At 45.9% G+C, this 24,507-nt stretch overlaps 1 protein-coding gene across 3 annotated transcripts; it reads right to left on the bottom strand.

Moving 5' to 3' along the window:
• Positions 1-2,364: 2,364 nt before the first annotated feature.
• Positions 2,365-23,355, bottom strand: FBXO32 (F-box protein 32). 3 transcript variants are annotated; one of them, XM_057429857.1, is made up of 9 exons: positions 23,229-23,355; positions 20,209-20,321; positions 18,452-18,501; positions 17,683-17,775; positions 11,269-11,362; positions 10,214-10,398; positions 6,623-6,805; positions 4,916-5,059; positions 2,365-4,255 (listed from the first exon to the last, which is right to left on the bottom strand). In XM_057429857.1, the coding sequence occupies exons 1-9, from the start codon at positions 23,342-23,344 to the stop codon at positions 4,166-4,168; spliced, it is 1,068 nt and encodes a 355-aa protein (XP_057285840.1). In that variant the 5' UTR covers positions 23,345-23,355; the 3' UTR covers positions 2,365-4,165. The 3 variants fall into 3 exon arrangements, with proteins under 3 accessions (XP_057285840.1, XP_057285841.1, XP_057285843.1); XM_057429858.1 differs by lacking the exons at positions 17,683-17,775; positions 18,452-18,501; positions 23,229-23,355; XM_057429860.1 differs by lacking the exons at positions 17,683-17,775; positions 18,452-18,501; positions 20,209-20,321; positions 23,229-23,355 and adding an exon at positions 14,866-15,051.
• Positions 23,356-24,507: the final 1,152 nt, after the last annotated feature.

Below are 24,507 nucleotides of genomic sequence, written 5' to 3'. Positions count from 1 at the left end.
AAACTGTGCAATGGGTTTGTAAGAACAACTGCAGAGGACAATGCTGGTTTGCTATCCTGAGCAGGAGAGAAGTGTGAAACAGCACATCTGATTTATGAGCTACATAAGAGAATTTGAAATGTTCCTGCTCTACATCACATTTTAGCTACTAAGGGCCAAGGGATTTTCAGGGCAGGAAAAGCTGATTTAGTACCTGAATATGTTGTAGAAGGTGACAGCTTAGCAAAGGTAATTGAAGTCAAACAGAAATGGGAACACAAACAGTTCAAAACCTGGGGGCAAAGAAAAAGAATACAAAAGATATTCCCATATACAGAAAGTGGCAGGGTGCAAATAAATGTTTACATACAAAGCAGTATCTTCAGAGCAATACAAGCCTTCCTAAGCACTTTACAAAATAAAAGGATCTAGAAACTCCCACAATTAAAAAACAGAAACCCAAACAATACAAGAGGAGGTACACATTTTATGATCAACCTTTACCATACCATATAAAGGGCTTAAGGTATGTACAGGTAAAATTACGCCTCTTGAAGTGGCTATCACATTAAAATGAACTCCAAATGCCTGCCTATTGTAGAAAGCTGAACTGCAATCTCTGGGATCTCTCCCTTCCTAAGCCGCCTCCTTTCCCTGCATAGATCTATTTTTCCTCTTCACAACACCATGTTCTACTGCTGCATTGGTTAACACATCCTCTAAAGATAATGAGATTTCTTTGGATATGCTGGCAGGAAAAAAATAAAAGAGAGGAAAAAAAAATCCTCCTTCCACTGACTGGAAGGTGAAATGTCATTTGAAAAGAACATTCTATTTCCAAAATACAAGTAAAAGTCTGTTTTCCCTTCACAACAGCTTTGCCACCATTGTCTTAAAATAAAGAGGTCCTTTTTGCACGAGAGCAGCCTCAAACCACCCAGCCTGGAAGCCCCTGTTATCGCTGTCAGTTCTGTTACTCTGCCATCCGCAGCCAAGCAGATGCCTGTGCACTGCTAAAATACTGATCGCTTTGTTTGTAAGTTGTTGGACTAAGGTATCTGCATGCAACAGCATTTCATCTGAAATACAAGAGTATTGAATTCACCACAACATCTTCCTGTACCAGCCTTTCAAGAAACAATGGGTCTCCCAAAGAGATCAAGGTCTCATGTGACTCTTGCTGTAGCAGAAGGGTAATGACTGAGGCTTATTCTGTTTCCTTTAGTCCATTTTGTTCTCCAGCACAGTAGTTGCTTGGTTTTCTGCTGCTTTGGACACAGAGAGCAATATCTCAGGACCTCACAAGAGCAACACACAAGTGTTTGTATGTATTAACAAATAATCTTCACCTCTTTGACCCTTTAAGTTCATATAGTGCTAATAAATAAAACTCTCACCTCTAACTGAAGTTTTATACATAGGAGCCTCAGTTGCACATTATGTTGTGAGCACAACCTGTGGTCTCTGGGCAGAGGACACAGAGTAAACGCTTTGCTCAAGAGCGGCGAAGGGCTGATAGAGACAATGAGTAATGCTCAGACATTCCTGAATCACAGCTAAATGCTGAGATTTTGTCTTGCTGTCCAGGGAATGGACTAGGCTGGATTCAAACCTGAGCTTGAAATTCACCCAGTGTCACAATCTCACAGTGGATAAGTGTTATCTGCCAAGCATGGACTCAGACTAGGCAGAACCCCCCAGCATTTCATAGTGAAGTAGCACTGCCTTCCCATCAACCATAGTGAAGTTGGCTCACTATGGGTGGCAAGACAATGGAACAAAGCCACCCTAGGTCAGAGCTGGAAACAGATGCTGCCAAGGGGCACAGATCCTCTCACTTCTAGAAAAAGGAGCTACAACAATCTCCAAATACAGTGGCAGTGCTTCACTCACTTCACTTGCATGTTTCTGTCCTTAATATCCTCATTCACAAAGCCAGATTTCAGCCTCATCTACCCACTGTGGGTATGAATATGAACACACAGTGTGGGAATGAAAACAAACCGGCCTCCTTCACTCAAACGTCCCTCCAAACAAGCACAAGTTAATTTTTCCAAGGTAACAGCTTTTAAATCACTTTCAGTTGACATGAGTATGATCAGCAGGCTTACGCTTTCCACCAGCAAACTGATGGATGGGGCATCAACACCAAGACAAAGCTCTCTATGCTGCACGTGTTTTCTCCTCATCTCTGGAGAGTGCCAAGCTCTGGGCTATGGCTAAGGGTGCACAGGCTCACAGAGCAAAAGCTTGGGTTTGCTGTTGGAAGGCAGAAGGGCAGCTCCTGTCAGCATTTTCCTGGTTTTCCTCCCCCATTTCCCCAGTGCTCCATCTAGAGGCAGCTTTTTTCCCTTTTTGCATCTCTTCCAAGAAAATGCAAAGCGATTTAGTTTGCAAAAATGCAAATACTGTCAATTTTTAATATAAACAGCTCCAGAAAAGTGTGGAAAGTCAGTTATAAAAATGTAAAAAAAGGAACAGAATAGTTAACAATAATTAACTCAAGTAGTTCTTCCTGAATTGTCCTGAGTACTCCACTTCCTCACAGTTCTTTGTACATAGTCACATAAATGTTTACCCTTCCAAGGTATTCTGCTTACATCAGCACAGAGAAAGTGCTATACAGGAAATCTACTGGCAAACAGCAAAACCCTTCCATACCTTGTTAGATATGAGCTGGATGCTTCGAGATCCACTCTAGGGAAGAGTGAAGCATTGCGTGCAACAGAGGAGATGTTGAGCCAGATCATGGCCACAGTGAAGTCAGTTTGGCCACTTACTCCATAGGATTGAAAGTTTAGCTCTAGGCTGGTGTTAGATGATCCCATAAAGCAGCTCAGCACTGGAAGTGGAAGGGATTAGGCTGGGTCTTTGGTTATTTCTCTGTGTGAGTAGCAAAGATGCCAAGTGCCATGCTGGAAATCCCTTGATTACCCCAGTCTTGACTGCTGTTTTTAGGAAAATGCTGACCAGTTTCTTCATGGGGGTTGGACCAGATGACTTCTGAAGGTCCCTTCCAACCCAAACTATTCTATGATTCTATGCTGTCTCGCTCATCACCCTAAACTCCAGTAGTCTTAAATGATGCTGTCAGTCCTCAAGTGACTAAAAACCGCATAATTTCACTAGATTGGATGGTCCAGTTCTCCCTGTATTTTACCTGCCCCAAGATGACTGAATTCACTTGACAGCAGTGGGAATACAGAGCAGTGTTGGAAAACATGGGCTTGAAGAACCAGATTCTAACCTCACTTGGGATTTCAACCAGTGTAATTAACCTAGTGGAGTTGATAAGTCTTTACATGATGAGATTAAATCCAGTCCTTTGTTTCTCTATAATAGAACTTCCTCCCTTTTAGATAATCTTCATCCTTGTGGCTTCACTTTCCCCTTTTGCTTAGTCTTTCATAAACCCAACAAATTAAAAGAGGATGGAGTAAAGTCTTAGGTATTTATATGGTGCCTATCATCTAGGCATTCAAGCACAGAGCAAGATAACTAATGTAAAGAGGTAAGCATTAATACAAGAAAAGATGCTTACTATCACAAACATTTCCCTTTAAATCATTGTACAAAATACAAAAGTTCACATTGTATACTGGATTCTTGTCTGAAAGGTACTCAATCTATTAGAGGTAGAAAGTAGTATGTTGCCATTCTCTCTCACAAGTAGGCTAGAGTTCCATGCATTTCAGAATGTGTCCTTTAAAAACAAAAGTTAAAGTTGTCACAGGGATATTTTTCATAGTTTTAAAACATCATATTTATAAATATGTATGCTAAATAAAACCAGATGGAGGAACAGTTCAACAGTCCTAGCCTCGTATTGCTTTCTCTCTATGAGAAACAAACCAAAAGAGTTCTCAAATGCTTGAGGGGCAATTTCATTTTTAACTTCTAAAAACAAGAACATGAATTTTTTTTTGCCCTGTATCTTGTACTCTGATCATAAAAAAAGGGACTCTGTACAACGTGCTGCGTTTATACACCAGTCCTATGGAAGTCTGTATTCCTTAAGTGCTGTGCGTCAGTGAGCAACTTCACCTTTCATCTCCGAGATCCTCTTGTTCCTTGACTCAGGAGCTTCAAAACAGACATGAATATTTACACTATTTACAAATGGAGTGTCCAAGCTCAGTGGCATAAAGTGTCCTGTAAGAATCGCATAAGCTGCGGTGACCCAAGTTCAAAACCTGAACAAGTTGATAAAGTCTTGCGGCGAAAGTGAGGTGGAGCAAGTCTCCGGGTTGTTGGCTGTGCAGGGGTGATCAGTGCCCTGGGAAAGGAGAAAACAACTCCATTTAGAGAGATTGTGGAAAGGGTGCCAGAGCATCAGCCAACTTAGCACTGCCCCCTGCCAGATATCCTGCTTGCAAGCAGAGCAGAGCCCAGAATAATATTTCTACTCTCCAAAGCAGTCAGAACTGAGCTTTGTGTATTAGGGGCTACTGGCAAGTCACAGGAAATAAAACCAGCAAAGATCCAGTTCATTCTTTTCCCTTTTTCTGAGGGATGAGAGGCTGGAGCCTACCATCAGCAGCACAAGTCTAACTATAGAGACCTGCCCTACCACAGCAGCCAGCAGATTTTTGTCTAGGCTGTTCTGTAGCCAGCTAATTGTGTTGCCAATATCTCCACCTCCATGTAATGGGTGGGAGGAGTTTCTGGCAATGCTAAGGTGATTTACTGCAGGCAGCCCTAAAGTATGCCCATTTCCCTCCCCTCTGAAGGCCACTACTTTTGTTCAACATAAAAATCGGATCTCAAGCATAGGGGAGAAAGGACCTTAACAGCTGAGGGAGGATTAAGATGTAGGAAAACACCAGGTTATGGAGGCAAAGGAACAACAGCACCCCAAAACAGCTGCAATCAGACAAAGCACTGGGTGCCCCAGTGCTCCCACCCCAATCGAGTTTGCCCCACCAGCACCTCATACCTTCCAGGAGAGGATGTGGCAGTGCCTGCAGAGCTGCAGCGTGTCACCATACTGCTCCTTCCGTGGGTAACACCTTATGAGCTTGAAGTACATCTTTTTCCAATCCAACTGCCCTTTGTCAGATAAGATTAGCCGTTTGCGAATCTGAAGAGAAAATAACAACAACTGTAGCAGGTCAAAAAAATAATGCTTTGTTCTTCCCAATTCATGTTCTCTCCCTAGCAACCTTGTGAGGTCCCGTAACAGTTCCTGAGAAAGCTCCTGCTCTGAATATCCAGCTACAACCAGCTTCCTGATGGCAACAGCCTCACCCAATACCGTTATCGGGATCTATTCCTATTTCATTAACATTACCATATGAATCCTGAAACACTGGGAGCTATTTTGTCACTACTCTAGCCACTGTTTCTGGCTGGCAGGACAGTGAGTACAGTTGCATTTAAGTTTTGGAAGTTATTTTGCTCCTTCACTGACTTGCAGAGTCAATGATTTGTCACATGAGCCTGGGCAACACCCATCTTCAAGGGTTCATTACTTGCAGAGACTGAGCTTGAATTAACTTCCGCAGAGTCACTTCCAAAGTCAGATTCAGATAGTCAGAGCAAATAAAGCCAAGTAATCAGAGAGATGTGGCACACGGTCCCTGAAGTGCTGAGGTCTGGCATAAACATCCCAGACATTCACCTATAAATACAGAGAGGGACTTTGGTTTTAAGTTTAGAAGACCCCAGATCTGGAGCCCACAACATAAGGACGTGGACCTGTTGGAATGAGTCCAGGAGGCCATGAAGATGATCAGAGGGTTGGAGCTCCTCTGCTATGGTGAGAGAATTGGGCTTGTTCAGCCTGGAGAAGAGAAGGCTCCAGGGACACCTTAGAGCAGCTTCCAGCGCCTAGAGGGGGCCTATGAGAAATCTGAAGAGGGATTTTTTTTTATAGCGGCAAGTAGTGACAGGACAAGAGGTAATGGCTTTAAGCTGAAAGAGAGTAGACTTAGATATGAGGAAGAAGTTCTTTACTGTGAGGATGGTGAAGACACTGGTACAGGCTGCTCAGAGAAGCTGTGGCTGTCCCATCCCTGGCAGTGTTCAAGGCCAGTTTGGACAGCCTGGAGCAACCAGGTCTGGTGGAAGGTGTCCCAGTCAGTGGCAGGGGGTTGGACACTTCCCAGCCATGCAATTATATGATTACCAGCTTGTAAAGGGCTAAAGATGTTTGCCTTATGTAAACTTGGGTACTGGTAGGGCTGTTTTCCACAGGGCTGTTTTCTGCATAGTCCTGTCACTCACAGAACAGCTCAGAGGGGATTTCCTGCTCTAAAGCATAAGACAGTACAACTCATTGCTCATGGACCACATCCACAGAGATTCTCTGTGAGGGTGTCTGTCCTTGTGACATCAGGGTCCAGGCTGGAGCTTGCCTGCACGTTTTCCCCACACACATGGTGAGAGGAGCATGACTTGCAGTTGTTACTACCTGGATTAGGGTTGAAGTTCACCATATGACTAATTCCTCAGGCTCCTGTTTCAGGAATCATTTCTGTGGCATGCAAAACCCTCTACATAAATCATCTTCACAGCCATCCTCATGCCAGTCTGTATTATCAGCTTGTGGCACAGCACTTAGATCCAAGGCGAGCCAATTAAGAGTGTCCTACCCATGTGTTCACTTGCAAGTGGGGTACAACAAGCAAAGTGGTGGTAGTACCTGTCTGTCTGTGAAGTGGTACTGGCAGAGCTTCTTCCACAGCAGCCGGTCTTCGCTGAGCACTTGCAGGTCAGGAGCCACCTGACCAAGGCTAACCAGGTCTCTCCCATCACTCAGTCGCTGCATGATGTTCAATTGTAAACACAATGGTAGGTCTGTGAAAGTGGTTCCTTTAAAGGCAGGCTGGAAGAGACAGACAAAAATAGAGTTCACAGGAAGCTGAAAACCCAAGCAATTCTATGCTGCAGCAGAGTTACTGCTTTCTTAGCACTGTTCTTCACATAGAGGATAATGCTGTAGTTGCCTCTTTGAATAAGGAGGCATTTTACATAGAGATATTTAACCTTCTGCCCCACAGCAGTTCGAGATACCTTCAAGGATGAGGCCATGTACATGTAATACAGTAGTTAGAAGCAGAGTTGCAGTTCAAGCCTCCTCCTTCCCTTTTTGTGCATCCCACATCCATACTTATGAGACTCTGCTCCCAGAAGCACCACCACCAGCTTTCACTACAGCACGACATTGGCTGCATCATGGTATCAACTATAAACCACCCAGGTCTCTCCACCATGAGGGAGATCAGTTCTACTTCTCAAGTTCAGCCTCATGTTATGCACATTGCTGGGAATCTCATGCTCTTCCGACATGTGTTTTAGCTTATGTTGTCACAGGACCCTGCTGTAACCACAGCAGCGACTGATGAGCACCCACAGCAGGGTTTTTCCCTGCATGTCTTCCCAGGTCACTGCTGGCAAGACTAACTTTGCGAACACTTGAAGGACCTGCCCCTTTCCCATCAGCTGCAGCCATGGCTTTCTAGGCTGTTCAGCCACACCAGAGCACATCCTAGCCCACAGAGACAAAAGCCACCTTCACACCCCATCCACCTTTGCTTGGTCTACATGGGGTGCAGGACTGTTTTGTAGGTCATCATGGTGGCACAGCTCCAGGACAAACTGACCACAACAGATTCGCAGGCCCTGCACTTGGGAGAAATTCAAGGCACACATGGGAGCAAAGCATCAGCAAGGACCACAACCCGGACTCCAACTGCTCCAAAACCAGCCCCAGCCTTATTAAGGCAAACAGCAGCTTTTAGGATTAGGTCCCAATGAAGAAACAATGTTAGACAGATGTGCCAAGTTTATCATTTACCCTGCATAGAGATGCTGCTATTTTAAGTCACAGAGTCACAGCACCCATCTCACAATTGGCAGAGCTATTAACTGTTTCAAACAAGAAGCACGAGGCCCACCGTCAGCAGGGGAACACTGCACGAAGCTGCTTTTAATCATGTGGTTCCACCTCCAGTCATCCCATGTGAAACTCCACAGGCACAACAAGTATGTGTGTACACAAATAGCTCCCCCCTTCCCTTCAGTGCCCTCATCACCAGCCTGTCCAAACCATGCAGCACTACCCGGTACCTGCAAGTGCCACAGTTTTTCAAACACATCATTTCTGGCTACCTCCACCAGCAACAGGCCTGAAAGAAACGCTCCAGGAGTGAACTGTCTCTGCCATCTCCAGAAGACATTTCTTCCCATGACAGCCTGGGTCGTATCTTGAGGTAGGAAGAATGCACTGAAGCCTGGATCACCTCCCATTGATCTCCCTTCCATTCTCCTGCACTCTCTACATATAAGCTTTGCTATGGCACAACATGAAAAGACTAAGCTCAGAGGCTCAAAAAAGCCCCAAAGCTCATGCTTATGTCTTATTTCTGAAGAAACCAGAGTGACTCAAGCAAATCCTTACAGGTTTCCCGAGTCAGGGCCAAAGACTTATCTGCTACTTCTTTTCCCTCAGTACTCCTTTCCAGGACTTTCAAACATTACTTATTTTGGAGAAGGAACACAGATGAGATCAGAGCAGTTCGCTGTCACTTTCTGGACAGAGCTTGCTTTTTGTTTTAAAGCAACTCTAACACACAATATTTTGCAAGTTTCTTTATTTTAAAGGTTTAGGTCTTGGCTGTTGCAAGACATTTCCCCCCCTCCAGAAACCCCAGAAGCACTCAGGGCACTGTAAGCAACTGGCTGCACAGAGCTGAGCTTGTTCTTCCTTCCTCTAAACTCAGCTGGTTTTGTTCTAATTTGACCTGAAGTCATCTTCACGGGTGTGAAATTTGTTTTGCAAGCTCAACATCTATTTTATTTTAGAAAAGTGCCTTTAAATACACATGTAAGTACACAGAAATGAGTTCTGTTCACAAGCAACATTTTGATGCACTTTAGTCTGGATAGACAGAGTTCTTTGAAATGCTTGTCTGCCCTTTATGAGTTCCTAAAGCAGAGGGAAGCAGCACTCAGGGCAGCAGACGGCCAGGTGAGCTGAGCCTGACAGTGCCCAGGCACAGGGCAGCTCCCCAGCTCATGGACCTGCTGTGCCCCAGAGCCACCTCACAGCTGGGTCAGTGCTTCCCTTGCAAGGCCCATCCCAAAAGCTGCACACTGGGAGTGACAGCAGGTGGGGACTCCCTGACCACCATCAGATAAGGCACTGCTGCTTTTGCAGCTCTTCAAACTCCCCAGAGTTTATCTCCCGTGCCCTGTTGCCTGCATCACTTCAGGGAACAACTGGAAATTGTTTCCGGGTGTTCCAGGAAAAGTGATGAATACAGGCCCTTTGCTTAATCCTTTGTAAATGACTCTCTGGTTAACCCCCCAGAGAAAAAGGTGCTCTTTATATTCTCTTGAGCCATGCCTTGGTCTGCCCTACCAATTTCACAGTCCAGGTCGCCACAGGAAAGTCCTACAAGGGGCACACCAGAGATCAGCCTTGGGGGAAAGCTTGATCATTCCTGTGAGTAGGTATCTGTTCCAAGTGGAAAAAATGTTTAGACATGGTCCTGGGCAACTGGCTGTAGATGTCCTTGCTTGAGCAAGGGTGTTGGACCAGACTACCTCCAGAGGTCCTTTCCAACCTCAACCCTTCTGTGACTCTGTGAAATGGAGCAAATTCAGACTATTCCCATGCAAAGCCAGGTTAGGAATTTCTCAATACATCTTTCCCATCCACAGAGACACTGCTGAAAACACACATTGTAAAAGCAGGACTCATCCGGCTAGAACATGCAGCTCCAGACTATTGGAACAATCACTGACATTTTCAGCCAGGAAGCACGAAGTTGCACAGCTCTTTGGAAATTTGCATTTAATTTACAGATTGAGCAAATCTAAAACCTCAACTATCTGATAAACAGGTTTTGATGACAACATCTCAGTTTCAGAAAGACTGAGCTGACTTTTTAAACTGAGGCTTAGTCTCTGAGGACTCTCAAGTGGGCGAGGTGGTTTCCTGCCCAGCTTTGTCTGCACAACATTTCACAGCCATTAAGGAGTCAAACCATGGGGTCTGTGACCAGCAACAGCGAGCATGATCCTGGGTCATGTACATTGAGTTTGATTTAAGGGACACAAGTAATGTTAGGAATGCATCCAGTTATTTTGGCAGCTCCAGGTCCTTCCCCAGCACTCTGTGCTTGCACTTGGGAGTACAGTGAGATGCAGTCACCTAAGTAAGAGCTGCTACATGAGAAGGTTTCACAAAGGAGCCATGTTATTTTTAGCTTTCATGATTTGTGCTTACCCTGGTGATCTGAATGTTGTTCAGTTGCTGCTGCCAGTGGAGAATACTCTCCATCCTGTGCACCCACATGTTGATGTTTCCAACCAGGACAGACTTCCCGACCCGTTGAACTAACGTGCAGAGAGATGTATAGAGGGTCTGCAGCAATTCCCGTATTAGCCTGATGTTCTGCTGATCTTCAAGGACTTTGGAAGAACAGGAAAGGTTAAAACTGGAAACTGCCCAAATCCTTTTCTAAATCTATACATTCCTCAGGCAGGTCAATTTATCTGCTACAACCCCACAGGCCAGAAGAGCCAGCCTGTGCTTTTCTTTTTAGAGGAAAGCACTTAAAACATTAGCCAGGCACAGTAGGTTAGACAACAGATGGAAAGAGATCCTCCAGGATAAGCAGATGAAGTATCTGCCCTTTCTGCATCACTTCCCATTTCCCACCACTGGCAAGCAGCCAGTTTTCCCCTCTGATATCCATGTGTACCTCTTCCCCATCTACCCCAGCTGACGTGCAGGGAGACAGCTCAGGATCTCCTTTCTCATTATGTATACACATACTAAGAGGCTGCTCTCAAATCCCAGCCTTCAGACAGAGCTACAGCATCAGGGAGGGAAGTGCCACATGTCAACCATTCAGCCCCCCTAGCAGGTGAAGACAGCTCTGGAGCTTTCCTTCCCTCTGGAGCAGTGGGAGCACTTGATACAGCAAACTGGCAACAAGGCGGCAGCAGAGGCTGCAAACAGGCTGGGGGCAGGAGCAGCCCATCTCTTCTGCAGTCAGAAATAGGACTCAGTAGGATGCAGAAGGGGTGGCAGCAAGGAAAAGGAGGAATCACCTCAGATACCTACTGGAATACAGCATTTCCCACTGGCCCCCTTCTCCTGTCCTTCCCCAAGGGAAAACAGAACTGCACTACAGAAATAAGCAGTGGTGCCCCTCTTCACCCACACCAGGTTTGTTGCCTGGCTGTTCTCAAGGATGTGGTCCCCACAGGACTGCAGGTTAGGTTAGATCAGATCAGATCCGCCTCCTCCTCCCCCTCCCCACTCCTGTCTCTTACCTTTCTGCACCACTTTCTCCAAAATGTTCATGTAGTTCTTCTGGGCAATGCCGCTCAGTGACGTCAGCTGAGACTTCGCTATCAGCTCCAGCAGCTGGGGATAAAAATAGAGGTTGCAAGCCTTAGAGCACAGAGATACCTTTCTAATCTTGACTGCTGGTCACATGACGCAGCAAAACAGTCCACGCACTTGTTTGCTGCTGGAAAATAAAAGGGAGAGAGAACGACAGAGCAAGCTAATGCAAAGGGGGAGGAGAGCAGAGGCCAAATAATTAAACCCACATTGAAGGGGGGAATAAGAGCATTCTAATGATGGGGGGGGGGGGGGGTGAAAACTTGATTCCATGGTTCAGAGACACAGAGAAACCACAGAGCAGCGCTGAGGCTGGCAGCCTCTATTCACACCAAGAGAACAACGAACAGCCAACGTCACTGTCCTTCACTGGGGCATAAACAAGCCCTGTCATGAGGGAACACGAGCGAATGCCTGTTTGGATGGGGATATTACTGACGAAGCACTAATGAGAATCAGACTCCGCGATTTACGTCAAGCTCCTGGGTTGCATGGGTTTTGTCAGAGGGCTGTCACCATGGCAGAAAGGTTGAGCACTGTATTAAAAACTGCCTCCCCCCTTCAACAAACTCCTGTTCCCCCAAGGTTTCCTCCTCTGTTCAGCTCTTACAGCTGAAACGCCAAGCCACCTTTCCCCATTTGTCTTGTTTACTTGTTAACCTCCCCTAATGGAGGTCTTGCTTTTACTTTCCATTAGGATTTGGTTCCCATCACTGATCTGACTTGTGTACAAGCTGAACACTGAATTTAGGCTGCAGATGCTAAAGGAAGCACTTCCCATAGGGAAGATGCCCTTTCCTCCCCAGCTCTACCACCACAAGAACAGCTGTGGAAGTTCCCTATGGACAGTGCACTGCAGAACATGTGTCCTGTGATCTTCCAAGCCTTCCTCCCTTCCCCCAGCATTATATAAATACACAGGCTGTCCACGTGTCAGTCCATTTGGTTTGGATGTACATAGCCTTCTGTTTTAATTTAGAAAGGAAAGGGAAAACCTTTTATGCTACAAGTCAATCAACACTTTACCACATGACTAGCTTATTAATCCTTTATCATCTGCAGCTACAGTATCCAGTTGCTGGCACTGCAGAGCCCAGCGAAGGTGCAACTACTTGTGTCAAGTAACTAAGATGGCTTTTGACAAGACTTGATAAGTCATGAGCTGAACTGTTTGCCCCGCTGTAAGAATGCGTCCAAAAAGTCACTGGCAGCTTGCCATGAAGCAGGGAGCTGGGGAGAGGTGTCACTGCAGTCATTTGCCTGCTCTGCTCACATGTGACTACCACTTAGGAACAGTGAAGTTGCCTTGAGTGACTGATCTTCCGTCTGATTTCCAGGCCAACACCACCATCAGATTGATTTTAGTTTACATTCTATTAATATCTTGTACCTCTCATGACTCAAAGAAAACAAGATGAAAAAAGACCTGTGCTAGCTTCTGTGAAGGGCAGGCTGCCTGTTTTCTTGGCTCATTTGGAGGGAAACAAGAGATGCAGGAGTTGGTAATACTTGGTACACAGGTATCAGTGCATCTTCTTGCTATATCAGCTAAACTGAGACAACAATAACTAGATACTCTTGAAAACAAGGCAGTTTGCAAGACTCTCAAGATGTTTTATAAGAGGTCTTTTATTCATTTTTTGAAAAAATGGAGAAGTAGAAAAAAATATCAGTGCCCCAAAGTGGTCTGTAATACCCTGCTTACACTGAACTGTTCAGCCTTAAGACCTTGATTATAGTGATCAATTCACCAGACCCCATCTGTACATTAGCCACACATGCACCCAGATCAGCTCTTCTGTGCATGAACAACTGCTGTCTCCAGATTGCACCATTCTGGAACTGGCACAGAGACAGCTTCCTCCAGGCTGGGTGTTAGCAATGTTGTGCCCCTTACAGAAAACACCAAAATGCACCCAGTGATAAGCATCACATAATGCAATACTGTAGGAGTGAGATGCCAAGACTATTCTTTAAGAACAAGGATAAAAATCTCAGTTCCTTGAAGAATAGCTAAATTAATTTTGTCCCAATTTAGCAAATGATGAACAGATTCAAATTTGCCCTGTCTGTGTTTATCAAGGTTCAATTTATGTTCAGTGAACCAGCTCAGATATCACGTGTCACCTCCCTTCCCCTGCAGCAATAAACACAGGATGAAATTCCATATGAAAACTATGTTGTGAATACTTCTAGGACTGCTCCACAGGGACTGCTGGCTGAAGCAACCAGCTTAGCCCTCCAAACCAAGACATTTTTTATTCTTCTGTGCTCATGTAATACACAAAAACCAAGTAAGCAATACAGTTTTATCCATGCCCCACACGCTCCAGTTTATTGGAGGGTCTCAGCCTTGGCACAGACCCAGAGTATGCTCTCTTAATGGACTGCCAAATGGGGGTCTACAGCATTATAAAAGGTAAATCAATGTTGCCACTTGCATAATTCAGACCAAGAGCAGACTGATGAATTCAGATTAATGCTGAGTAGGGTAAAAAGGCTGGAGAGCTGCAAGCATGTGTTATGATGCAGTTGCATTAAGTCCAACCCACGCTCAACTGAGAGGGACAGATGGTTGGAGAGAGTGCACAGGGAAAGGTTAAGAGCAATTTTAAAAGGCCTGCTTTCAAAACCACTAAGTGATTGCATTCCAGCTGATTGTAACTAGGCCTCAGAAGCCTGCAAGACCTTCAGAAAACAGGGCATTAGAGCCCAATTCACTCTTTCACCTCCTCAGAAGTTGATAAAGGTGATCTGGTAGCTTCCACAGAAAATCCTTCCTACCATCTCACCCACATTTTGTGTGCTCAGAGGTCTGCCAGGGCCACAGAAGAAGGGCAAGAGGTGCAGTGGGCTATTCCAGAGCCTCTGCAAAGCTGGCAGGAGGCAGCATCTTCAGCAGCAGGGCAATAACCTGCTCAGTTCCCCACAACTGATAGGCTTCTGCCCAAACCCCACTAGCAGTCAGCCTAAAGCAGCTGGTGCAATGAGCCACTCAGCTCCACAAGCAGAGCAGGTCCTCCTACCATAACAAGGGAAAAACCCAGCAAACACAACACTGCCATGTGGCAGGGAATAAAATTCCCTGCTTCAGGACCATGAGAACACATGAGTCACATACAGCAACTACTGTGCGCAGCATTGCTTAGACCTGCTACAGCCAGATGGCCCTTGTGCCACTGTCTCCATTCAACACCGGGGTGTGTGGGCAAGCCATACCCCAAACTACACACAGCTACCGGCTTATAGCACAGAGAGCCAAACCCCCCCCCAGCAGGCCTGCTGCACCCAGCAGATGGGTGCAACTTTGACTCAAAAAGAGAAGTGGTTTTAATAATTACAAATCGTAAGTCTCAAACTACTCGAGTGTAAACCCACTTTAAATACCTCAAAACAGCTATGGGGAACCTGGACTGCACCCTGGGGGTATCCATAAGCTCCTGCTGGTTGGGGATTATGGTTCCTCACATCTGTACAGCTTAAGAAAAACATATTGCAGTGAAAGATTCCTCCTCCAGCCCCACCTTGCTCTCACAGCCCTTCAGTTTGTGGCTGAAATGTCACATTGGCTTTCAGCTTGGATGCAGAGCAAGAGCAGGGCGAGTTATAATGATTTACAGCACAGGTGCTGACAGATCTCCATGAGACAGCATCAAGCAGATTCTTTCAGCACAGCATAAATCCAGGGCTCCTGGAGCTAACTGCTGTAAAAACATAATATAAAAGACTACTTTAGCAGGCTGCCCATTATCTAGATCATGTTATTCCAGAAGTGTGCCCATGCAGCTTAACCTAACCTAAGCTTTTATGATCAGACACAGCACCTTCCCTTGAGATATTACTGCACAACCATCATACAAAAAACCTTTCTGAAGGAAGCAACCTGTAAAACCTGTCATCTGAACAGTGATCCCAAAGGAGAACAAACAACTGCTGGGCTGTAGGTACTTGTTGACTTTGCTGATATTACTTTTGCTTACAGAATACTTTCAGTCTTTAAAGCCAGAGAAACCAGGGCTGCTTCAAGACCAAGAACAGTTTAGGTCCTCTGTATCAATCACACACTTCATTACTAGCTCTAAAACTTTGTCCTGTACCACACAGGCAGATGGTATAGTTTAAAAGATCAACAAGAATCAACTCCTAGCACCAATGCCTAGACTTAGCACTTCCAGCACTGTATCATCAGACTGTCAAGATGAGATTGATGTTGGAAGAGAATTTCTTCAGTTATATGTACTCACTGGCTCCATGAATACCTGCCAAGCTTCTTGCAGCTCACACCACCTCAGAGGTGCCCATTTGATCAGTGCACTGTCAGTATTACTTTGGGAATATCTTAAGCAGCAGACATGTATGACAAAATCAGCACCAAAACCACTGTAGCACTTAAGTTCAGAGAAATTCAGAAAGGAATGCTTTGAAAAAGACAAGCTGATGCTCAGCCTGAAAGCCCATTTTTATGTCAGCAGCGATGTAGCTGATTTCTCTGTAGGGCAAGTCTGCGTGTAGCTAGCAGAATCCCAAGCCTGCAGCTGCTTCTCTCCCCCTTTCCCCTACAGACAACCTCATATTCTTCCCCAGCCTCCAACTCTAAACTTCCCTCCTTGGAAAGCATTTGGTTGATGAACTAAGTAGCATGACATTAATCAGATACCCCAAGCAACGGGCAGAACTAGAGAGAACAAGGGAGGGAAAGGAAAAATGTTATGCCTGCCAATATTCAAAGGCATTTTCCATGTGACAGTCTGCTCATCTGTGTGCTCTAGCAGGCCTGTGATTTGCAAAGGACCATAAGCAAGATCCACATTTAGGCAGAGCTTTACATGAGTGAATCTGGCCCCTAAGGCACTTTTATGAGCTACTATCCACTGGAGACTTGGCTGATACAAGTCTTTCATTTTAAGAAGCCAGTTTTCTATTTGATCCATGGTACCAGGTTTAATACCTTCTTTAATCTGCCAAACCACAAGTCAGCCTCAATTAGGAAGCTTCATACTTCTCAGTAGTGCTGTATCCTTAAAACTACCGAGGGAAAACTATTCTTACAAGCTCAAAAGAGAGCCAATCTGTAGAAACAAGGACACATGCCGACTTCCATACAGAAAACTGCTGTTTTGGACACAGCAGATTCAGGATGCTTTACGGAAAAAAGGGGGAAGAAGGTCAGCCAGAGCCTCCCCACCAGACCACACCAGCCTCACTGAAATTTCAGTTCACTATTCAAAATGTTAAATAGGAATTCTGCTCGATCATTGCAGTCCTATGCAAGATACCCTCCCAGGCTGACAGAGGGTTCCACAGGCTACTTGTCACCTAGACAAACCATGGTGAACCTGCCCAGATCACTTCTTCCTTAGACACTTCATGACATTTGACTCAAAGGGAAAGCAATACCAATGCTGCTTGCTCCAGAACCTAAAACCTGAACAGCTGGTGCCTCATCAGTGATCAGCTGATGATGAGATGTGAAAAGGAGCTGTTTATAAACAGCCTCAAGTTAACAGATTTTTTTTAAGCTTACTGAATTCCAAACCTTGATAAACATCTGAAGTTCAAGATCAATTTGCAGATCACATGCACATAATATACAAGCATCCACAGTCCTTGAGACAGTAGCTCCCCAGCCACTACCACGCCCCTCAGCCACACAGAGCCAAAAGACCTGTTACACAAAGCCAGAGTATGGGGAACTGGGGGTTGATGCCTTCCTCCTACCAACTAATGGTGTCAGGAGTAACCAAATGTTTCACCACTGAAACCACTGCTACTCACACAGTATTTAGAGTAACCATGATCCTCACAAAAGTTGAGCAGTGCCTCGAAGAGGTTTAGCCCAACCTCTCATTCCCAAAATGCTCAGCTCCTCAGTGTTTCTCCTTTATCACTTCAAGCAAGATAAAGCTTCACAGCCCTCATGGAGCTGAAGCCGTCTGCACAGAGATTTCTGCTGCTCTATGGCCTCTGCAGAGACGCCATGCTCCCTTTGGGGGCTGCAGAAGTTACACTTAAGCTGAACTGAGAAGTCAGGGATGAAAAACTAAGTTCTCTGGGTTTCAGAAGTGAATTTAACAATTGAAAAGTAGTAGGAATGCTAGGCTAAGGACAGCCCATCACCTATGTTACCACCACCTATGTGCTTCTCCATTTCAACAGATCAAAGAGGAAGTTTTGGGCATCTATCAACACAGCTACCATCAACTACTTCATGTAGCAAAGCACAACACCCCCTCCTTTCACACCTGGGCCTCTCTTAGCAAGTGCTTCCTATCACCCAATTGCAGCTCAGTTCAGAGCCTCTACCACCATCACAGCAAAATAAACCCTGGCCTTTCACTCACCCTCACAACATAGTTGAATCTCCTGGAGTCCAGGATAGCACTGGAGAAGTCAAGTCGGTTGAAGGCTTCCCCCAAGGTGCAGTAACCATGGCGCTGAGGAAAAAAAAAACAACACAGTCTGGGTCATGTTTTGGCCGACATGAGTCCAGACAGCACCAGGTAGATGTGACCCAGGGCAAACTCAACTGAGCAAGCTCATGGTTACAAACCATGGGAGCAGCTTGCAGCTGGAGGAGGCCTCCCACAGAGCCACACTCACTGACATCAGGAGTGGGCATGGCCAGATGTAGATTTAAGGTATTTTCCTCAACAGGGACCAAGATCTGCTCATGACCCATGAATTTACTGGTGAGAATGAGCCACACATTCCCATGGTTCAATATGTAGGGCAAGTTCAGAGCAGTCTCATACAGCTGCTTCTCTCCATGAGCACAAGCAAGGCGTTGTGATGAATTCCAATGGTTTTCCATGTTAGGATTGTTCTGGATGAAAGCCAAGAACAGTATTATGGCTTGGTCTGCAAATGGCTGGTTTTTTTGTTTTTGTTTTTTTTTTTAACTGAGGGAAGCAAACAAGTCATATTTTAAACACATGTACAGCAAGCCCTGGCTCCCTGATTGGGGCTTAAAATCATTACTGAAATTCCAACCACAAGCCAGATCTTCTACTTATCTCCGAAGAGCTTCTGGTGATTTATATCAATACAGTATCTCCCACTGTGTGGAAAACACAGTAGAAAATGGAACAAAGAACCTGTGGAGGCACTCACCTCTTTTGTGCTCCCCTTGTGAACATAGATCCACTTCTCCTGGTGGAAATCTGTTTGGATAAAGACATTTTGCTCAGTTAATCTCCCACCTCAGAGGGCTGGATCTCTGTTCTGCTCATAACACTCACTGCCCTTTTAGTGCAAATGAAGTTATTTCGTGTTTAAACCATCTGCACTTGAAACCAAATCTAGCAACTTGCTAAGCTGCTTTGTTTCCATACTCCTTCATTTGAGACTGCAGCCCTGAGCCTTAGAGAGGGCTTCTGTTTCAGTGACACAGCTCAAGACTCTAAATGTTTAATCTGCCAGCCACAGATATACCATAGCACCTCCTTTTATTTGGTCCCAGACAGTAAGCGTGGCTGACAGCCAGGTTCTGTTGTTATTGATTTTATTAACTATTCATTACCTTGGTTACAGGCTTGGGATTGAATGTCAAATTTGAAGTTGAGCAAAAATGTCATGAGACACCAGGCATGTGGGAGAGAGCTTTTAGCAGTGAGGTCAGGCTCAGAGGAGCATGCTTGTGCTTGCAGCTAACTTGCTAAAAAAGAAAAACCTATTTGGGACCAAAATTTTCCTATTTCTAATTGCCCCTCCCTTCCCTCAGAAATGGGAGTTGTCCCATCCACTCCCCAAAATAGCTTTCCTGTACCTACCACACACTGACTTGGTTTGCAGTAAAGCCCTTATTGTAAGCAGTTTTGCTGCTCAATCCTCCTCCCACAGGCTTTTGACACTACTTCCACCACACACTGTCAATCAACAGCTAGTGTAAGGAAAATTATTCTCCCTGTCCTGCTAGACTTCTTTCCTTAAAGAAAATATCAGACTTCTGGAGTCCTTCCACCTAAGGATGCAGCGATGTCACTGCTGCCTGGTACTGTGAGCCCAAGGCCAGCCCATCTCAGTTACAGATGTGCAGACCCTTCACCAGGCCCTTTTAAATAGTAGGTCACAGCAGAATCCAGCCAAAAACTGTCATGGTAACATTTGTTTGTTCAGAGAACCAAATACACTGAGGGGCCAACTTCTGGCACCAGTTTCTGAAATCCTGGGGGATGCACAATGAGCTAATAGTAGTGTGGGAATTGTAACTCATTTCCTCTGTGTGTGTTTACATTTGTAGCCCTCACATTGAACTCTAGTACCTATCTTCCAATCAGATCAACACAGACCCTGCTGCCCCTGCAGGCTCCCCCGAGTCCTCCACAGTGCACCATCCAGACCCCTGCTGCTCACTGAGCACACAGGGATTTCAAACCTTCCATTGTTTTGAGTGAGCTGAAATCTTATTTCATTTTTCACGCACTCCGCTCACAGAGATAGGATCAAAGCTCGCATTCAGGCTTATAGCCTCCAGTAATGTAGATTAGTGCTCAACATGCATATGGAAGGAAGAATAAATTTAGCTTATTGTGCACAAGGAAGTCTATGGGGTGGGGGGGAGGGGGGGAACCAAACCCTGGAACTGGTTCATTTGAATGTACCATAGGAAAAAATTACCCTCTTTCTGACAAGCACAAATGACAAATTTGAACAGAACAAGCACAACTCCTCAGAGCAAGGATTATAACAGGGGCATAAATCTTCACATTAAACCGTATCCAAGTTCTCTACTTAGGTCAAACATGGGCGCAAAGCCCTTCAAGACACTCTGGAAGGCTTCATAAACTGCAAAAACCAGAGATATGAAGCATTTTCCATCGTATTGCAGCAACTCCTCTTAAAAAAGAAAGCCCAAATAGACATCTTACATTGAATCTTGGCTTTGTTATTCAGCAGGTCTTTTTTTCTCTTCTTGGCAGCAACATCATAGTTCAGGCTGTTGAAGAGATTCTCTTTGTTGTGATCATCCTTCTTGCAAAAGCTGTGAATGACACAAAGCAAGGTTTCTGTTTATTTCTGCAGTCTGCTGAACACTGTTTCCTGCAAGGAGAGAAAATACACAGGTTTTCTCTGGGAGCTCCAAAGCTGTCTCCTTGCAGGCTGCTCTCAAGAGGTCTACATGCAGATTTTGCATCCAGCAATGGCATTCTTAAATGGGCCTCTGGTGTCTCCTTTCTGTGCTACGATACCCATAACGAACAGAAACAAGTAAAACAGATTGCACAGTTAGTGCTGGGACACTACTGGGCAGTATTTTCCTTTCTTTAACCTGTTTCTATCTTTATGTAGCACCGTATCTTCCTGCTGCAAGTGGTAAATTCCTCTGAGCCATTCAGACTTCCACAGACAGACATATTTAGATATCTGAGGACATATATATGCACTCAAAATATTTATTAACAAGAGTCCCCACAAAACATTGTTTCAAGCTCAGCTGAGGTCCAGACTCTGCTGATGGCTTTCCAAACACCACATAGTAGTGACTATACAAATTAACAGCTAGGATCTCTAGTTCAAGACTGCCCATCTGCTTTTGCTGGAGCTCTCTGCTGTAACTATATGATTAGTGCAGAGAGCTATAACCCCTTATTTCCTCCAAGGCCAATGAAAGACTATCTATAAAGAGGATTTGCATCAACATCTCCACATTCTTCAGACCTGCAAATGAGCAGATCCATGTAGCAATGTGAAACTGGGAAGCCCCCAGACAGTCACATCACTGTAGCACAGATCCATGGGGGTGGCAGCACCCACCAGGAGCTTTCACACCAGAGGACCCCGCACCCACCATGCTGCCCAGAGCCGTGGGAATGATGTCTACATGTGGAGATGCTGTGAAGACAGGAAATGCATGCAAGAGAATGAAACAGACAGCTCCCCATCTCCCCCATTGCCCCAGCAGCTCACAGGGGATGGGAGGTGGCACTTTGTAGCTCCGAGTTCAAAGAAAGGTCCCAGGCACATCACTGCACCTCTCAGCTGCTGTGGCTGGGTCACCCCTGGAGCTCTGGCAGGCCCTTGAGAGTTGCTGCTTACAGCCCTGGGCAAGCTTCCTCCACAACAGCCATGAGGACCTTCACATAGACTGCTTCCTCCACAGACCTCATGTTTATGTTGCCTCCAAAAGACAACACAAGCACCATACCAGCTCACACCTCTGACAGCTACCCAGCCCAGGCTCCTGCAAGGGAATGAAACCTGGGGGACAAGGTTCCTCATCTCTCCTGTTTGACATCTGTCAGCACAGCCACGCCAGCAACATACATGGGAACCAAGTGACCAAGTCATTTTCAGCCCCATGAGGGACCCAGACCTCTTCCAGATGGGTGTTCTGGTTTGGCATCTCACATGGCTCCCAGTGCAGAAGAAACTTCCCTGGCTTCAGAACATCAAGAGTATCAGCTCCCCCTTCCTGCTCCATGTCCTCCTCACAGAGGACAACTGCAGCAACTCCTGGAGGTTCCACCACCATACTGCACGAGGGGAACAGCAGCAGTGCAGGTGCACAGTATTCACAGTAACAGCTCAGGGAGCCTGACACTTCCACCAGGATCACCTAAACCTAAGAGCAGAACATCTCAGCTGCGCATCTCCCCCATCCATGCTGCTTTCTGGTGGGGGACCAAAGCCCAAGAACAGAGCATGGCAGTAAGGAAGAAGCAGGTTTGAGATGTTTGAGCTTGCATCTTATCAATAATGGGTCAACACACCAGGCCCAAGAGCACAAGATGGATCTGCTTTAAATCTTATGTCAACAGCACACCCCTGACTGTTGACTTCCTACTGAATGACTCTGTAATCTGAAACCTTCATAACAGCAATGGACGAATTCCAGCATGGGAGGCAGATTATCCCCTGTTTATGTACTGCCAGGTTTCCATACGCTTCTCCAAGACATCTTGACAGGTTGAACAGTTGGACACCAGCACCTGGCACTGGAAGGACCCCAGACTGGGGCCAGTATGTCACCTGCTCGCTTTTTAATGCGAAAAAGGATGCATAAACCCATGGCAAAGCCAGTATTCCCAACACAATCACATTATTAACAGCCATTTTCCTACCTACTTACAAGTGAGATGCTTTCCATTCTGAACTTCATTTTAACTTAGCGCTTGCACAAAAGGGAGACCTGCTACATAAACCTCCCTGCACAACAACATTTCAGCAACGGCTCACAGCAAATCCCTGTTTGCTCCACGTCCCTTTGCCATGGACATTCCTGACCCATCCCTCAGCCCAAACCTAACTGAAAACAAGATGCAGCTCTGAGAAACGCTTGGTTCTGACAGGAGCAGTTTGGCCGGAGACCACGAACACCCACACTGCTGCACAGGCTTCCTGCGCGCCGTAGCTCGGGGCTTGTTGATGTTGTGCAGGCAGATTAGTCAAGCAGCACGGAAGGTACATTACTCATGGCTTCAAACACATCATCCCGCTCCAGCCCAAGAGCCGGGAAGCCCCAGCCAGGGCTGTTTCAGCAGGGGGATATCCCTAGATTCCCACAGGAGAGGCTCAGCGATGCTCCCCGTGGGCACACCGCCCAAGCCGTGCGGCTGCGACTGTTTTCACCCCCTTCTTTCCCGTCGCACAACCGAGAGGGACAACGGCCTCTGTGTATCGACAGCCCGGACCGCCGCCGGGGCTGAGGGAGACGGGCTCCGGGTCCATCACATGCGCGGGGGAAAGACACCGAGCCCCCTCGCCTCAGCGCTACCGGCAGCTCCGCACAGGAGCCTCCCCCAGCCGGCCCCAGCCCGGGAGAGAGGAGACGCCGCCGTCCATCTTACCGACCCCCCCCCCAGCGCCGTGCAGCCGCACCGCGGCGCCCCCTGGCGGCACCGCCTTGAGGGGGGGCAGGAGCGGGGACCACAAGAGCCGCCGCGGGTACCTGCTGATGTCGCCGACGAAGCCGCCGCTCTTCTCGTCGAGGAAGCGCGTCCATCCGTCAGCCGTCTTCACCCAGCTCTGCCCGGGGGACCGCCAGTCCTGCCCCAGGAACGGCATGGCGGCGAGACGGACCGACACCAAGAGAAGAAGCGGCAATGGGACCGGAGCCGGAGGACAGCACAGTAGCGCCGAGGGTGCCGCAGGGCTGCTGGCGCCATGTACTGCGCAGGAGTGTGGGTGGTCGCGTTCCGTTGATACAGCATCAACTATCGGTTACAGATACATATAAACGTAACATCTTATGCATATTGCAATTCCAGATATAATGTGTATTCCAGATACATTCCTATATTCAATTTATTGATACAAATAACGCAAGCATTTACACAGGCATGTTTGTTAATACTTATGAATGTGGTTTACATTTTCATGTATTACAAAATTGTGTTCTATTTATAGAAATATACAGAATCTGAACATACAGACAAATTTAGAACCTTGTGAAAACATGCAGTCTATATATACAATGTAGTATGTGGTTCTATATAGAGAACACAGAAATTTTTCTGTATCGAATGGGTTCTAAATATATGCTTCATATGTATATATTTTATACTTGCATAAAGTTTTATGTATGTACAACATACATAAAACATCTATAACGTGTATATAACATGGTTTATGTATAACATGTATATAATGTTTTATGTACCTATTTTTTATATATTCATGTGGGTTTATATTTCATTTTTATATATAATACTAACTATTTTTTTATTTTATAGATAAATATGATGAAAGATACATAAATATATATAGCAATATTGCATGTGGAAGTATGTATGATATATATATACATAGTTTATTGTGTGCATGCACTGGCATTTGGTAGCAGAAGTGTTAGGTACTGAACATTAAAAACACAGGGGTCTTGCACTCAAGCCCAGGCTGAGGGAGCATGTTCACAGCCGGAGATTCACTATGGGACATTCTGTAAATATAGGACATTTTGGATTAGGATTGCAATGTATTTACCCTGTGCTGTAGTGTATGGATCTCAACACACAGATTTTCATATTGCTGGTTGGCATTACCTGGGGGCATTATACGTGGGGAGTTCCTGGGTTCCCAGGAGCAGCTCCAATCCCATGGGAAGAGATGGGCAGCCATTGGGATGAGGCGGCCATTGGGATGGAGCAACCATTGGCCTTACCTGGCCAGTGCTTGGGGCTGAGAGCTGAAGAAAACAGACATGGTGAGCAGCTTCCTGCAGGGCCTCA

Source organism: Pezoporus wallicus, unplaced genomic scaffold, assembly GCF_028554395.1.
Source record: "Pezoporus wallicus isolate ANWC-B61680 ecotype Strahan unplaced genomic scaffold, APGP_CSIRO_Pwel_v1 contig_7545, whole genome shotgun sequence".
NCBI classification, from domain to species: domain Eukaryota; kingdom Metazoa; phylum Chordata; class Aves; order Psittaciformes; family Psittacidae; genus Pezoporus; species Pezoporus wallicus.
Note: the sequence above shows the minus strand (reverse complement) of the source record. Positions and strands in the feature narration are given on the sequence as shown.

Bases quoted from the DNA above. Each gene is read 5' to 3' on its own strand.
- FBXO32 (XM_057429857.1), bottom strand. From the start codon at position 23,344: ATGCCGTTCCTGGGGCAGGACTGGCGGTCCCCCGGGCAGAGCTGGGTG. The intron at 10,399-11,268 runs GTAAGAGACAGG...GTTCTTCCAAAG, and splicing joins GGAGAAAGTGGTGCAGAAAG to TCCTTGAAGATCAGCAGAAC. The intron at 5,060-6,622 runs GTACTACCACCA...TTTTCTCTTCAG, and splicing joins ACCACTTCACAGACAGACAG to ATTCGCAAACGGCTAATCTT.